Consider the following 15,784-nt stretch of genomic DNA (forward strand, 5'->3'; position numbering starts at 1 on the left):
GAGCTCTGACGCACAGCTTAGTGCCTGCAGTCAGCAACACTGCATTTTAAACGTCAAAGTTGCTAAGAGACCAGCTCTTTACTGCTCTCAACACACAAAAAGGGATGACGACGACACGACACAGGTGCTGGCTACCACTACTGCCGCAGTGCGCTACGCAAGCGAATCAAGCCAGGCTCACGGTGTCGCGCGCCCGTCCTATCCCAATTCTTAAAAAAGAAAAGAAGTGGGCTTATATACAACTTCTAACCATGCTTTTAAGACACTCTCCAATAACTACATCAGGGGACAGGGGAGCCTGGCGTGCTGCAGTCCACGGGGTCACAAAGAGTCAGGCGTGACTTAGCGACTGAACAAGTGACAAGGACGGGGTTTCCCTCCTGCCTAAAGCAGCCGATGATGATAAAATGCATGGAACTGTGGTTTTCAAGGCATCAGGTATTAGGCATCTCTGGATAAATGGAAAGCTACTGCGATGAGCCTCAGGATTTCCCCAGATGACTGCCTGGAGGGGGTTTCCCAGTGAGGACATGAAGAGGGGAAACCCGGGAGAGCCCACGATTGCTGAGACTGGGAGACAGAGCCGATGCCTCAGGAGGCAGGGTGACTGGGCCCATGGCGGAAGACCAGAGAGGGGCAAGCTGCACAGAGAGACCCTGAGACCTGCGTAGCCCTCAGGTCTCAGCTGAGTCTTGCTGCAGAGTGGCTGGGACTGTGGTAGAGTCAGCTGAAAGGGCTGGAGGAAGCAGGTGCTGAAACTCCAAGTGTGGGAAGAGCTCCTGCTCTTCCAGCCAGAGGGGAAACCTCATCCTTCTGGCGCCTTGGGTCGGCTGCTCAGAAAGGTTTGCCTTCACAACAGGGCTAAGCTCAGCCCTAGGTGAGACGCTATTCTGATCCTGCCTGCAGGCAGAACGCAGGACGGTCCTAGTCCTTCAGAGCAACATAGCTACATTCCAGGGCAAGCTTCAAGAACGTCAGATTTCAAAAGTGTATAGCGCCCAGCAAGACAGAAGTTATAAGGTCTGGGCTCTGATCAGAAATGGTCAGGAATGCCAAGAAGCAGGGAAACATGACCAACAGTGAGAAAAATAACTGAAGCTGACCCAAGCAATATTTAATCCAAAAGGCAAAAACAGGGAGAAGGGCAAATAAAGAGCATATGGGCCAAACAGGGAAGTCACAGCACAGTGGCAGATTCAACCCTAGCTTTAGGGGCTTTTCTGGTGGTCCGCCGATGAAGAATCCACCTTCTAATGCAGGGGACATGGGTTCAGTCCCTGGTCAGGGAGCTAGGATCCCACGTGTTGCAGGACAGCTAGGCCCGACTGCCACAGTGAAGAGCCTGCACGCTGCAGCTGAGACCCGCTGAAGCCAAGAAAGTAAAAAATAACCTAGTTATATCAATAACGACAGGAAATCTGAGAGAGTTTCAGATCAAATGAGAAGACCCAGTATTTGCTGCCTACAAAATACATTTTAAATATAAAGATTCACATAGGTTACCAGTAAGACAATGGAAACAGGCTCACCATGTTGGCCCTGAACAGATGGAAGCTGATATTACCATCAAGTGAAAGTGAAAGTCGCTCAGTCGTGTCTTTGCAACCCCAGAGTCTGGCGGGGCCTGCAAGCTCGGAGCTGGGAGGAGCGCCCCCATGGTGGCCTTGGGCTACCGAAGGCGAACCAGCAAGTGTGGAGATGCGCTCATTCTGTGGGATATGATGAACCTGTCGTTGTTGTCCAGGCGCTCAGTCGTGTCCGACTCTTTGCAACCCAGTGGACTGCGGCACGCCAGGCTCCCCTGTCCTCCACTCTCTCCCAGAGTTTGCTCAAACTCATGTCCATTGAGTCGGTGATGCCATCTAACCATCTTAGTCAGAAGCAAAAGTCCTTCGTAATTTTTTAATTTAATTTTTATCACACTATTATATCACCTAGTCACAGATCTACAAATCATCTTTAATACAGTTAACTAATCTTCTGTTCTGTAAGCGTACCGAGTTTTCCAATCCCCCCGTAGCTAAGCCATGAAGGTTGTCTTTCACTGTTTCACGGGCTGGCCAGCACTGCACCAGCGTCACTGGACACTCCCCTAAGGAGAAGCTCCCGAAGCGAAATGCCTAAATCCAACAGGCCGAACTGCCTCTCCTTTTTTTTAATATTTATTTATTTGGCTGTGCTGGGTCTTAGTTGTGGCACACGGGATCTAGTTCCCTGACCAGGAATCGAACCTGGGCCCCCTGCATCGGCAGCACAGAGTCTTAGCCCCTGGACCACCAGTGAAATCACCCAAGTTGCCTTTTTAAAAAAGTTGTATCATCTCCGACAAAATCCTGAGTATTTTTTAATGTCTGTAAATATAACAGGTAAAAAAGAAATGTTCTGATTTTTGTTTTAGCCTCATTCCAGTGATTACTAGTGAACCTGAGCATGTTTCCACAGGAAGCATGAAATAAGTGTCAGCTATTACGGTTACTGGCTCAGTTACGTTTCTTCTTTTCCAAACTCTGCCCATTCACAGTTTTGCCAGTTTCCCTATTAGAAAGTCAGCCTTTTCCTTAATGATTCACAGTCTCTCTCTATAGAAGCTATTAAACCTCTGATACATACGCCATCGATACTTTCCCCAAGCTGCCTTTAAGTTTCAGTTTAAAGTAGATTTTGACATACTGAACTATATTCTAGATAAAACACTTTTCCCCTTTATATTGTAAGCATTCCACAGACTAAGATTAAATGTTCTTTTTGTAGTAATGATTTCACTCTCGTACATTTAGGTAATTAATTAATCTGGCATTTATGTTTGCCTGCAATATGAAGAACATTCCCCTAAATAGTCAACTGGTTCAATAATCCAGCATTTCCACACTAATACAAGATGCTACCTTTATCGTAAATTCATATCTGCGCACACACACACACACTTTCCCACTTCCTATTCTGTTCCTTCTCTAATGTCTAACAGCTATTTTAATGTCATGAACACCAGGTCTCACCGATTACTGATGGTTTCAGATTTTCCTTGTTAAAACCGATGTATTTATTCTTGTAGATGAACAAGTTCAAAAATATCTCTACTAGAATTCTGATCAAGCTCATTTTAAATCTGTGAATTAATTTAGAGAAAGTTTAACTTTATGATAAGGAACTGTCCCCACGCTAACCTGTCCCATTCAGGGAAGTCCATACAGTCCTTCCATAGTTCCTGCATATCTCTCGTCAATTCCTTGAAATATTATATGCTGGTGCTACTAGGAATTGGTTCTTGAAGCATTATATTTTCTAACAGATTTACGCTAATATATGGGAATGGGAAATCTATAGATTCCTGTACACTTATTTTTACCCAATCACCTTATCAAGTACATTTGTTTAGATGAGGGTGTCGAGTTCCTCCCAAAAGGAAACTAGTTAAAAATGAATCCTCACCCTCCACTGGACAGAAAACATAAAGAGTGCTGGGGAAAGAAGGCAGTGAGGTTATCTTCATTCCTGTATTTCTAACAACTTTTCTGGGTGATTCTGATGTTCGTACGCATCTAGGAAGCAGCAGGAGAGACCACCAAATTGAGAGCCGAAGTAGGCTGAGTCACAGCACACCTCAAGGACTCGAGCAGCTGCCTGGAATAAGCCCCGAGAGACAACATCAGTGCTTGGCAGAAGCTAAGGAATGCGCCAGAGAGCAGTCACAGCAGGGGAGAGACCACAGGGAACGCCAGCCACCCAGACTTCCTGAGTCGCTGAATGTACGCAGAAGAGCCACTTCAGCACTACAGTCCAAACTTTCTGAAAAGTATGGAGAGCATCTTAAACACGTTCTCTGATCTGACGCGACCAAAGACAGCCTCTCTGGGTCCAAAAAATATCCCGTTAATATGATCCTACGTAGAACAATCAGCACGAAGACCATCAGCATCACTCGGTACAGACACAACAGGCACACAGACGTGGGGCTATTAACAGCTACTGCCGCGATTCACGACGGCAAACAACCACACACCAGTCTTAACATGTCTCAGCGGACTTCCCAGGTGGTGGTGCTGCTGCTGCTGCTGCTGAGTCGCTTCAGTCGTGTCCGACTCTGTGCGACCCCACAGACGGCAGCCCACCAGGCTCCCCCGTCCCTGGGATTCTCCAGGCAAGAGTACTGGAGTAGGGGGCCACTGCTAGTGGTAAAGACTCTGTCTGCCCAGTGCAGAAGACACAGAGATGCAGGTCCAATTCCTGGGTGGGGAAGATCCACTGGAGGAGGGAAGTGGCGTCTGCTCCAGTATTCCTGCCTGAAAAATTACACGGATAAGAGGAGCCCGGTGGGCTGCAGTCCACGGGGTCGCGAACAGTCAAACATGACTGAGCAATTGAACACACTCACTCACACACACACCCACACATACGTGTGAATCTAAGCCAACATTCCATCAATTCCATTGGGAATTATCAAGAAGCAAACTAAGAATAAGGCATGAAGCACTCAGGATGGAAAAGGTCTATTTTCTGGGTCCATAAGCTTTCAGTGTGAGGTGCTGCTTCCTGAGACCCAGATGCTGGAAGTCAGGTGAGCGCAGCTGTGCTAGGGCAGCAGCAGGCCCCGGGGCTCTGCCAGGCGTTCACACAAGAGTAACGGCGGCGTGCAGGGCAGCATGCACCACGGGACGGATTTCTGCCTCGCAGGAGCTCATGGGCACTTTCATGCAGCTCTCAACAGCGTCTTACGGTGTCGCTCCTCCCACAAGAGCCCTGAACACCGCGTTCACACATCAAAGACGGGGTCAAGCCTTGTCTGAAGCCACCTGGTTTATACGGGGTGGAGACAGAATCCAAACCTTGTCCCCTACTTTTACTTAGTACTGTTGCCCACAATAGCATGCTAACTTAGAATTTTTATATTTTTATTTTCAGCACATAGTCTCACTTGTCACTTCGTTTCTTCCCACAGTATTTCTACAAATTAGATAAAACAGTCATCATACACTGTCTTTCAAAATGGCACTGAGTTCAACTAAAATGAAATGCTCTACATGAAACCACTGCGAACACATAAACACAAGTTGCGAGGTGCCACCAAAAATAAATGAATCACCAAAGTTCTGTCAGCACAAAAAGCAAGGTGATTATTCTTAAGAGGTTTTTCTAAGAGACAACAAAGAGCCCTTCCCAACAGGAGAATAAAATGCATGATTTATGCCAAGAGAAGTATTTCCCATGTCCCATCTGAGTAACGGAGTTCAGAAGCCATAAGCACATCCGTGTCCTACTCACTCACTCAGAGACAGGCTTAAAATACCTACCACCCACAGGTACGAGGAACAGTACTCAGAAAGACAGACAGTCAACAGCAAAGAGAATGAGGAGAATCAGCAAAGAAGCTACACAAGAAGGTGCTGCCTGCTCCCCCCAGAGGAACGACCGGGCCAGGGAGGTGGGCCTCCGGTCAGCGCCCATGACCCCACCGTCCCCCAAAGCTGTGATGAGCAGGGAGCACCCCCACAGGGCGGACAGAGAGAGCGCCAAAGAAAATCCATCACGAGACCCCGGTAATCGGGCAGGCTCCTGTTCCTACCACTGCAATAAGTAAAACACAAATGTGGCTGTTCGGTTATCCTAATGGCTGCAACGGCACAGTGTAAGATTACAAGAAGGAAGTCTCACTCAGTACAGTGTCTGGAAATCCTCCGTATCCACAGCCAGAAGGGGGAGGGGTCCCGTAAAGGCTTCCAAACAACTGGGGCAACGAAGAACAGCCTAGCCCGTTCAGAATGCAGACAGGGACGAGCTCTGTTTTTCTCTAGGCAGGCCGGAGTGCAGTTACCTGAGAGATTGCGCGACGATGTTTTCGCAGATTGTCAGACAGTGGCTCACGCGGTCTTTCTTGGTGGCTGAGAGCTCTTTCTTTCTGAAAAGGGAAAAAAAGAGGAAAGGAAGTTAGTGTTGTTCACCCCTTCAGCTTCTACGTGGCTTTCACTCATTCATTAATTCACTCATTCAACAGAGCTTCCTGACTCCAAGGAGGAAAGCCGGGTACCCCGAGCCGGGGCAGGGTGCCCTGAGGTCAGGGAGGCGGGGTGGGCCGAACCCTGGGCCCCCTACAGGACCGGGCTCTACAGAAAAGCCAGGGGCGCCACTAACATGCCTGCCTTCTCTGCTGTAGCAGAAGTGGCGGCGCCGCCAACAGGGCTCACCCAGGATCGCGCGGACAGAGGCAGTGGCAACTCAGTGCGACAGTGTAAGGCCTCCCGTGCGCGGTGGCCCCCGTGCAAAGCCACACGGCCTCACACGGTAAGCATCAGAGAATGTACGAACACAATGGCTAATGGCTCCCACACCCCCAAATGGCTACTAACAAGCACCCTGCCCAGAGCCTTTCTCAAAAGCCTCCTAGTAAGATTTTTCAGCCCAAGTGTTAAAAAGGAGACAAACAGACTGGTCAAGAAGATGAGATAAAAGGTGCTCGCTTCTCACCCAAACTTAGGACTTCAGAGGTCTCTGAGGTATGCACCAGAGAAATACAGAAGACGGGCACGATCCAAAGAGGAAGCGAAAAATAAATCAGGCTTGATGACCACATCCGAAAAAGGATCCGAGGGTCCGACAGCTACAGGACATGGCGCTAACTGGAAACACTGAGACCAGAGGACTACTACGTTTCTGAGGGAATTCTACAAAGAGTGCCGAAGAGATTAGAATACAAACTGACCAGCACCTCCGCTTAATCCCTAATGCAACCTCAGGCTCCAAAAAACTACATGTGAAGGAACAGACTCTTCCAACTGTGCAAACCACGAAAGGCACATCCTCAAAAGGCACTTCAGACGTGGCCAGGCAAGAACATGGACAAGGAAGAGTCTCCAAAGTGGAAAGTCAAGGCCCAGGAGGAGGAAAGTCAGGGCCCAGGAGGAGGAAAGGCAGGGCCCAGGAGGAGGAAAGGCAGGGCCCAGGAGAAGGAAAGGCAGGGCCCAGGAGAAGGAAAGGCAGGCCCGGATGCGAGGCCAAGCCCAGGGCGTGCGGAGAGGGGCCCCCGTGACCAGCCAGCGGGCCTCTCACCACATGGACAGGTGACCACGTCCCCCACTGGTCTCGTTCCTGAAAGAGACTCCCTGATGAGCTGTGCTGCGGGCTGCTGGTCGCCCACCAAAACACCATGCTTCCCTTCTCAGACACAAGCTTCCTGCTGAGAAGTCCCACAGCCCAGCTTCCCTGCAGCCAGGCAGAGACGAGTGACTCTGTTCTCGCAGACAAAACGGGAACCAAGTAGCAGCTGGAGCTTCTGCCCCGTGGCTTGCCCAGGGCACCACCCCCTCCTTTTAGCTTCCCCCAACTGGAACAGACACTTCTAACACCCAGTTTTTGAACATACAGACAAAGACAACAGGAAGGCTGCAGGGTGACAGGATGGAGGGAGCCTGGGTCCCAAGTGACCACAGGAGGCAGAGGCCCCCCCAGCCCCGCCCTCCGGAGTCACTCGCTTCAACAGTGCGGGGACGGAAACAAGCCACATGTCCCAGTGGGCAAACAGCGCAGCGGAGTGATGGAGCACGGCCTGGCGGCGAGAGAAGCAAGCAGCTGACACACACGAGGATGAGGCTCAAGGCATCCACTTCAAGGCACAGACGGATGATTCAACTTATGCCACACAGTCTTTGCCTTTAAGGGAATGGAAACTGATGTGAAATTTACCAAGGCCTGGAAGGGGAGGAGAGCACACCAAAAAAGGTAGTGATGAGTGAACTGGGATCAAAATTGGGAAAGGAGTACGTCAAGACTGTATACTGCCACCTTGCTTATTTAACTCCTATGCAGAGTACATCATGCGAAATACCAGGCTGGGTAAAGCACAAACTGGAATCAAGATTGCCAGGAAAAATATAAATAACCTCAGATATGCAGATGACACTACCCTAATGGCAGAAAGTGAAGAGGAACTAAAGAGTCTCGTGATAAAGGTGAAAGGGGAGAGTGAAAAGCTGGTTTAAAACTCAATATTCAGAAAACTAAGATCATAGCATCACTTCACTTCATGGCAAATAGATGGGGAAAAGATGGAAACAGTGACAGACTTTATTTTCTTGGGCTCCAAAATCACTGCAGATGGTGACTGCAGCCACGAAATTAAAAGATGCTTGATCCTTGGAAGAAAAGCTATGACCAACCTAGACAGCATATTAAAAAGCAGAGACATTCCTTTACCAACAAAGGTCCATCTAGTCAAGGCTATGGTTTTTCCAGTGGGCAGGTATGGATGTGAAAGCTGGACCATAAAGAAGGATGAGTGCCAAAGAATTGATGCCTTTGAACTGTGGTGTTGGAGAAGACTCTTGAGAGTCCCTTGGACTGCAAGGAGATCCACCCAGTCAATCCTAAAGGAAATCAACTCTGAATATTCACTGGAAGGACTGATGCTCAAGCTGCCTTTTCATGCTGTCCAGGGGGTTCTCAAGGCAGGAATGCTGAAGTGGGTTTCCGTTCCCTTCTCCAGTGGGCAAAGTTTGTCAGAACTCTCCACCATGACCTGTCCGTCTCATTTGGCCCCACATGGCATGGCTCACAGTTTCACTGAGTTAGACAAGGCTGTGGGCCATGTGATCAGACTGGTTAGTTTTCTGTGATTGTGGTTTTCATTCTGTCTGCCCTCTGACAGATAAGGATAAGAGGCTTATGGAAGCTTCCTGATGGGAGAGACTCAGGAAAGACTGGGAAAGATTGAAGGCAGGAGGAGAAGGGGACAACAGAGGATGAGATGTTTGGATGGCATCACCAACTCAATGGACATGGGTTTGAGTAAACTGCGAGTGGGTGATGGACAGGGAAGCCTGGCGTGCTGTAGTCCACGGGGTCACAAAGAGTGGGACACGACTGAGCAACTGAACTGAAATGACGCTGAAGCTCTAATACTTTGGCCACGTGATGTGAAGAGCCGACTCTTAAGAAAAGACCCTTATGCTGAGAAAGACTGAAGGCAGGAGAAGGGGGTGACAGAGGATGAGATGGGTTGGATGGCATCACTGACTCAATGGACATGAGTTTGAGCAAACAAACTCTGGGAGATCGGGAAGGGCAGGGAAGCCTGGGGTGCTGTAGTCCATGGGGTTGCAATGAGTCAGACATGACTGAGGGGGTGAACAACAGCAACTATGTGTGTGTGTGCATGCGTGCGTACGTATATATCATACCTCAATTTGAAAAAGAAAGCACTATGAGAGCTTAAATGCTCTCTTCTTTGAGCCACATTAAAGTCTCAATTACGGCAGCTCACCTAGTTGAAGACCTTAAGTCATCAAGGCAATTAAAGAACACTGACCTCTCCCAATATGTTAGGAGGCAAACTCTCTTCTCCACAGCTCCTTTCCAAAGTGAAAATCTGCCGAAAGCCTTGAATGGGCTGCATTCCCCGGGTCTCCCAGCTCTACAGGCAGTGGCCCCTCTGTGGGCAGCCTCTTACCCTGGGCTCTGAGACAACTCCTGGGGGCGGCAACCAGAAACAGCTGACAAGCACTGAACTGAGCCACCTCGCGACTTACGGCTGTCACAGCAGAAAAGTGACCCACACAGATTCAAGGTGTAAAAGGACCTGTGTCTCTCTCCTCATGTGTGGACTAGGCCGCAAGAACACAGGTAGCAAACAATGACACAGCTTTCTGAACCCGCTGCCTGATTCCCTTAAGCCCCGCGTGTGCTGCGCCGGAGGCCCCCAGCTAAAACCGGGGCAAAGTTAATGAAACGAGCGAAACAGCGAAGGCCGAACACTGATCTCACCCACCGAATAAAAGTGCATTCCTACGCTGTCCGCTCCGGTCTAGTTCCTCCTCTGAGCTCCCTGTGGGGACAGAGGTAAAGTAAGAGAGAGAGAGAGAGACAGAAAGAGAGAGAGAGAGAGAGAGTGTGTGTGTGTCTGTGTCTGAGTGTGTGTCTGTGTGTGTCTGTGTGTGTGTGTGTCTGTGTGTCTCTGTGTCTGTGTGTGTCTCTGTGTGTGTGTCTGTGTCTGTGTGTCTGTGTGTGTCTGTATGTGTATGTGTCTGTGTGTCTGTGTGTGTCTGTGTGTGTCTATGTCTGTTTGTGTCTGTGTGTGTGTCTGTATGTGTGTCTGTGTGTATCTGTGTGTCTGTGTGTGTCTGTGTCTGTGTGTCTCTGTGTGTCTGTGTCTGTGTGTGTGTCTGTGTGTGTCTGTGTGTGTCCGTGTGTGTGTCTGTGTGTCTGTGTGTCTGTGTTTGTGTGTCTGTGTGTGTGTGTATGTGTCTGTGTGTCTGTGCATGTCTGTGTCCGTGTGTCTGTGCATGTCTGTGTGTGTGTGTCTGTGTGTCTGTGCATGTGTCTGTGTGTCTGTGTCTTGTCCGACTTTTTGCAACCCCATGGACTGTAGCCACCAAGTTCTTCTGTCCATGAGGTTTTCCAGACAAGAATACTGGAGCAGACAGCCAGCTCCTGTCTCCAGGGGATCTTCCTGACCCGGGGATCAAACCTGCATCTCCCTCTCTTGCATTGCAGGCGGATTCTTTACCGCTGAGCCAGCGGGGAAGCCTGCCCTATTCCCCCAGGCCCTGCCCCAGGCCCTGCCCTGAGCCGGCACCTGCATCACTCTCTTTGGAAGTAACCGTTCCCACGGTTACCTCTCCAGGGATGACAGACTCACTGAGAGCAAGGGCCACATCATGACTCCCACGGGTACTCAGCACAGCACCTACACTGGACAGGTGGTTTCACAGAGAGCAAAGGAGCGGCGACCCCAGGGACTCAGTCCAAGGGGCTCTCCAGGCCAGGATACCGGAGTGGGCAGCCTTTCCCTTCTCCAGGGGGTCTTCCCCACCCAGGGACTGAACCCAGGCCTCCCGCACTGCAGGCGGTTCTTCACCAGCTCAGCCACAGGGGAAGCCCAAAGAGTAGGTTAGATACACAGTGAAACAAATCAAAAGTCCTAAGTCGGTCTTACAAACAGGATTCGGAAGATAAATGATAATTATGTTAAACTGGAGTGTCCAAAACCAAGAGATGGAAAGAAGTAGAAACAGCAAAGCTTAAAACAAGAGAGACAGTGAGGAGCAGTCCCACAGGACTGAGCTCAAGCAGCTTGTGGAGTCTGAGCGGCAGCCCACAGGTGTGACCGAGACGTCAGTGACGGCCCGCCTGTGACCCTAACTGTCACCACCTTACTGCCAGAAACAGTGAGTACACGTCCCATCACGGTCAGCTACGAAGAAAGCGCACGTTTCAGATCTCTTCGAACTCATCCAAAATCACTTCCTAGCAATCCACACCGATTTGAGGGGGAAAACACCTGCTCTGATTGAATTTTAGTCTTTTCTGCACTCAACAGGTAGCTCTAAAATCATAAAATTCTTCAGGTAGACAGATGGACGGTCTTCAGTGGTTACTGATCTTATATTAAAATTGAAATGACTAGGTGGTGCTAGTAGTAAAGAATCCACCTGTTAACGCAGGAGAAGCAAGAGGTGTGGTTTGATCCCTGGGGACAGAAGATCCCCTGGAGGAGGAAACAGCGACCACTCCAGTATTCTCGCCTAGATAACTCCATGGACAGAGGAGCCTGGCGGGCTATGGTCCGTGGGGTCCCAAAGCGTTGGACACAACTGAGCAGGCACGCACGCACCTATCTTGGGTGAGGAGCATAAAAACAAGCTATCTGACTGCTACCTAAATAACTATCCAACAAAATCTCCTATCACACTGAAGAATATCCACATTTTAAAGTGGGTATTTTAAAGTCTGAGGACCAGACTTCATCCTCAGACACCCCAACACAGAGACGTTAGCCAAAAATATCAGAAAACTGAAAAAAAAAAAACCCATCCAACAGCATGCCCTGAGGGACATCAGGGCAGCAACACAGCTGCAAAAGCAACAAACACCCCCCGTGGCGCAAACGCCAGGCGGCTTAACCAGGCCCAGGACAGCCTGGTCTCAGCCAACTTTCCCAGGCCAGTACTGGAACCTGCGGGGAACTCTGGCCCCTGGAAATGCCTCGCTGGTGCCCGCCTGAAACACCTCCTTCCCATCTCATTCTGTCCAATAAACAACTTGGTGCTTTAAGAAAATGACAACGATTTCATTCCCCCATGAGATTTAATCAGATTTAATTGTTGAACTGATAGGTCAAACTGACTGCTTCTACGGAAAGTGTAAGTATGGAAATTGAAGTGACTGACATGGAACCGCCCTGATCTTGGCAGGAACTGGAGGAACAAGGTGAGAACTGGAAAGACAGGGTAAGAGCTGTCCTGACTTTTCAGTCATTTTTCATAAACTCCACCTTCAAAATCAAGACAAGCCACTGTCATGCCCTCTAACTATGCGACGATGCAACCTGTGCACAAACGCGGGTCTGTAAGGTGGCGGTTGTCGTCCAGTCTCTAGGTCACCCCTGGCTCCTTATGGTCCCATGGACTGCAGCACGCCAGACTTCTCTGTCCTTCACGATCTCCCGGAGCTTGCTCAAACTCGTGTCCATTGAGTTGGTGATGCCATCCAACCATCTCATCCTCAATCCTTCCCAGCATCGGGATCTTTTCCAGTGAGTCAACTCTTCACATCAGGTGGCCAAACTATTGGAGCTTCAGCTTCAGGATCAGTCCTTCCAATGAATATTCAAGACTGATTTCCTTTAGGATGGACTGATCTCCTTGCAGTCCAAGGGACTCACAAGAGTCTTCTCCAGCACCACAGTTCAAAAGCATCCATTCTTCCACTCTCAGCCTTCTTTATGGTCGAGCTCTCACATCCATACAACTACTGGAGAAACCACAGCTTTGACTAGACGGACCTTTGTCGACAAAATAATGTCTCTGATTTTTAACACACTGTCTAGGTTTTTCATAGCTTTTCTTTAAGGAGCAAGCAATCTTTTAATTTTGTGGCTGCAGTCACCATATGCAGTGATTTTAGAGTCCAAGAAAATAAAGTCTGTCACTGTTTCCATTGTTTCCCCATCTATTTGCCAAGAAGTGATGGGACCAGATACCATGATCTTAGTTTTCTGAATGTTTAGTTTTAAACCAGCTTTTTCACTCTCCTCTTTCACCCTCATCACAAGGCTCTTTAGTTCCTCTTCATTTTCTGCCATTACGGTGTTGCGTGAAAGTCACTCAGTCATGTCGGACTCTTTGCGATCCCATGGACTCTACAGTCCATGGGATTCTCCAGGCCAGAATACTGGAGTGGGTAACCTTTCCCTTTTCCAGGGGATTTTCCCAACCCAGGGATGGAAGCCAGGTCTCCCGCACTGCAGGCGGGTTCTTCACCAGCTGAGCCACAAGGAAGCCCTTAGGGTGGGTATCCATCTGCGTATCTGAGGCTGTTGGTGTTTCTCCTGACAATCTTGATTCCAGCTTGTGATGCATCCAGCCTGGCATTTCGCGTGATGTACTCTGCATATAAGTTAAACAAGCAGAGTGACAATATACAGCTTTGACGTACTCCCTTCCCAATGTGGAACCAGTCCACTGTTCCATGTCCAGTTCTAACTGTTGCTTCTTGACCTGCACACAGGTTTCTCAGGAGGCAGGTCAGGTGGTCTGGTATTCCTATCTCTTTAAGGATTTTCCACAGTTTGTTGTGATCCGCACAATCAAAGGCTTTTGTATAGCCAATGAAGCAGATATTTTCCTTAGAATTCCCTTGCTTTCTCTATGATCCAATGAATGTTGGCAATTTGATCTCCGGTTCCTCTGCCTTTTCTAAATCCATCTTGTACACCTGGAAGTTCTCAGTCTATGTACTGCTAAAGCCCAGCTTGAAGGATTTTGAGCATTACCTTGCTAGCGTGCAAAATGAGTGCAACTGTGCAGTAAGATGAACATTCTTTGGCATTGCCTTTCTTTGGGACTGGAAAGAAAACTGACCTTTTCCAATCCTGTGGCCACTGCTGAGTTTTGCAAATTTGATGGCATATTGAGTGCAGCACTTTAACAGCATCATCTTTTAGGATTTGAAATAGCTCAGCTGGAATTCCATCACCTCTACTAGTTTTGTTCATAGTAATGCATCCTAAGGCCCACTGACTTCACACCCCAGGATGTTTGGCTTGAGGTGAGTGACCATACCATTGTGGCTGTCATCTTTAAGGAGGGACCTATGAAAATCCAGGTCTCTACATCACAGTAAGTGAAAGTGTTAAGTCACTTAGTCGCATCCGACTCTGTGACCCCATGGACTGTAGCCCGCCAGGCTCCTCTGTCCATGGCAATTCTCCAGGCAGCAATATTCGAGTGGGTTCCCATTCCCTTCACCAGGGGATCTTCCTGACTCAGGGACCGAACTTGGGTCTCCCACACTACAGGCAGATTCTTTACCGCCTGAGCCACCAGGGAGGCCCTAGTACAGCACGGTACAATGAAACTGAATATTGAAGAAATAATTCTGAAGACAGGAACCAAGCCGTCTCATCTAAATTCGCATCTTCAGAATTATGTACTTTAAGATGAAGCGTGGACAATTTGATTCCAGGTTGAGGCTGCACAAGAGAAGCCCTGGGCCACCCCAGGAACTGAAGACAACAACCCACCTCGCACTTGCCTCACCGTTCGTGCCCACGGGTCCTGTCATACACACATCCCGAGTCCGGGCCTGCACGGCCTGCGCAGGACGCAGAACCGAGGCCCAGAGGCGGCCCCGCGGCAGGAGCACAGGAGTAAGGGCCGGGCAGAGAGCCAGGTCTGCTGATCCCGCATCGGCGGCTCTTCAAGTTTAGCCAAGGGCTAGACTAATGTGAGTGTTCCTAGCAGACTGGAGCTCCTTTGGAGAGATCCTCTTTCCTCAGAGAAGGAACAGAAACGCCTACATCACTTTGGAATTATGTTTCAGACATAATTTTACAATAAAAGTCCTGGCTGAGGGGATTCTCTGACAGCCCAGTGGTCAGGATTCAGCATTTTCATAAATGGCAAGGGCCCGGGTTCAGTCCCTAGTCGGGGAGCTAAGATTCCTCAAGTTGTGTGGAGTGGCCAAAAAAAAAGTCCTGCTTGGTTAGGGACAGCAAGGCCTGATAGTTCCCCACTACACAGTCCATACCTTAGAAAAAAGCTATTGATGCCTTTCTTACTAGTGATTTCACTGAATACTATAGAAGAAAGTGCAATTCAAAGTCCAGTCTGTTACACTAAGTAAATAACATCTGACACAAAGGCCCCATGTGAATGATTCCGTTCGTAAGAAACATCCAGCACTGGCAGCGCCGTAGAGACAGAAGCAGGTCAGGGGTTGCCAGGGGCTGGGGGAGGCGGAGGGGACGGGGACTGACTGCTGCGGAGATGGGCTTTCTTTTTGGGTGACGCAACGTCCCAGAAATGAGACAGGAATGATGGCTGCAGAGCCTTATGATCGTACTAAAAACCACTAAACTGTGCACTTTGAAATGGTGGCTTCTATGATATGTAAATCGTCATCTTAATTTCTCAGCAGCCCTCCCTTCAGAGGGGACCCCCAGCGCTGCCACCCGCCAGGCGCCAGCCACTCCAGCTCGGGCTCTGAGCCCTGCAGCAGCCGCTCAGCTGATCTGATTGCTCCCAATCAGCTCCCGTCCCTTCCACAGCCTCTCTCATGCCTAATCCCTTGTCCACCAGGGCAGCCTTTGTCGTTAAAGCTTTTGACGAGGTAACTGCAGATTCATGTGCTATCATAAGAAATAAACGAAATTCAGGGTACAGTTCCCCCAGTTTCCCCCAAGGGGAACATTTTACAAAACAGTCACAGGCAGAACAGGCGTTGCGTAGTAGTGCCACTGATCTTCAGATTTCCGGTTTTACTCGTCTGTGTGAATCTATGTGGCTCTACACAGTTT

The 15,784-nt window shown here is 49.2% G+C and overlaps 1 protein-coding gene across 1 annotated transcript in view; it reads right to left on the reverse strand.

Annotated features, from left to right (window-relative positions):
• Positions 1–15,784, reverse strand: part of HTT (huntingtin) — a 125,824-nt gene that overhangs the window by 102,510 nt on the left and 7,530 nt on the right. The window contains exon 2 of the mRNA XM_052641713.1: positions 5,810–5,893. Coding sequence (XP_052497673.1) covers positions 5,810–5,893 — 84 coding nt within the window. The remainder of the gene's footprint in view (positions 1–5,809; positions 5,894–15,784) is intronic.

This window comes from Budorcas taxicolor, chromosome 6 (genome assembly GCF_023091745.1).
Source record: "Budorcas taxicolor isolate Tak-1 chromosome 6, Takin1.1, whole genome shotgun sequence".
NCBI classification, from domain to species: Eukaryota; Metazoa; Chordata; class Mammalia; order Artiodactyla; family Bovidae; genus Budorcas; species Budorcas taxicolor.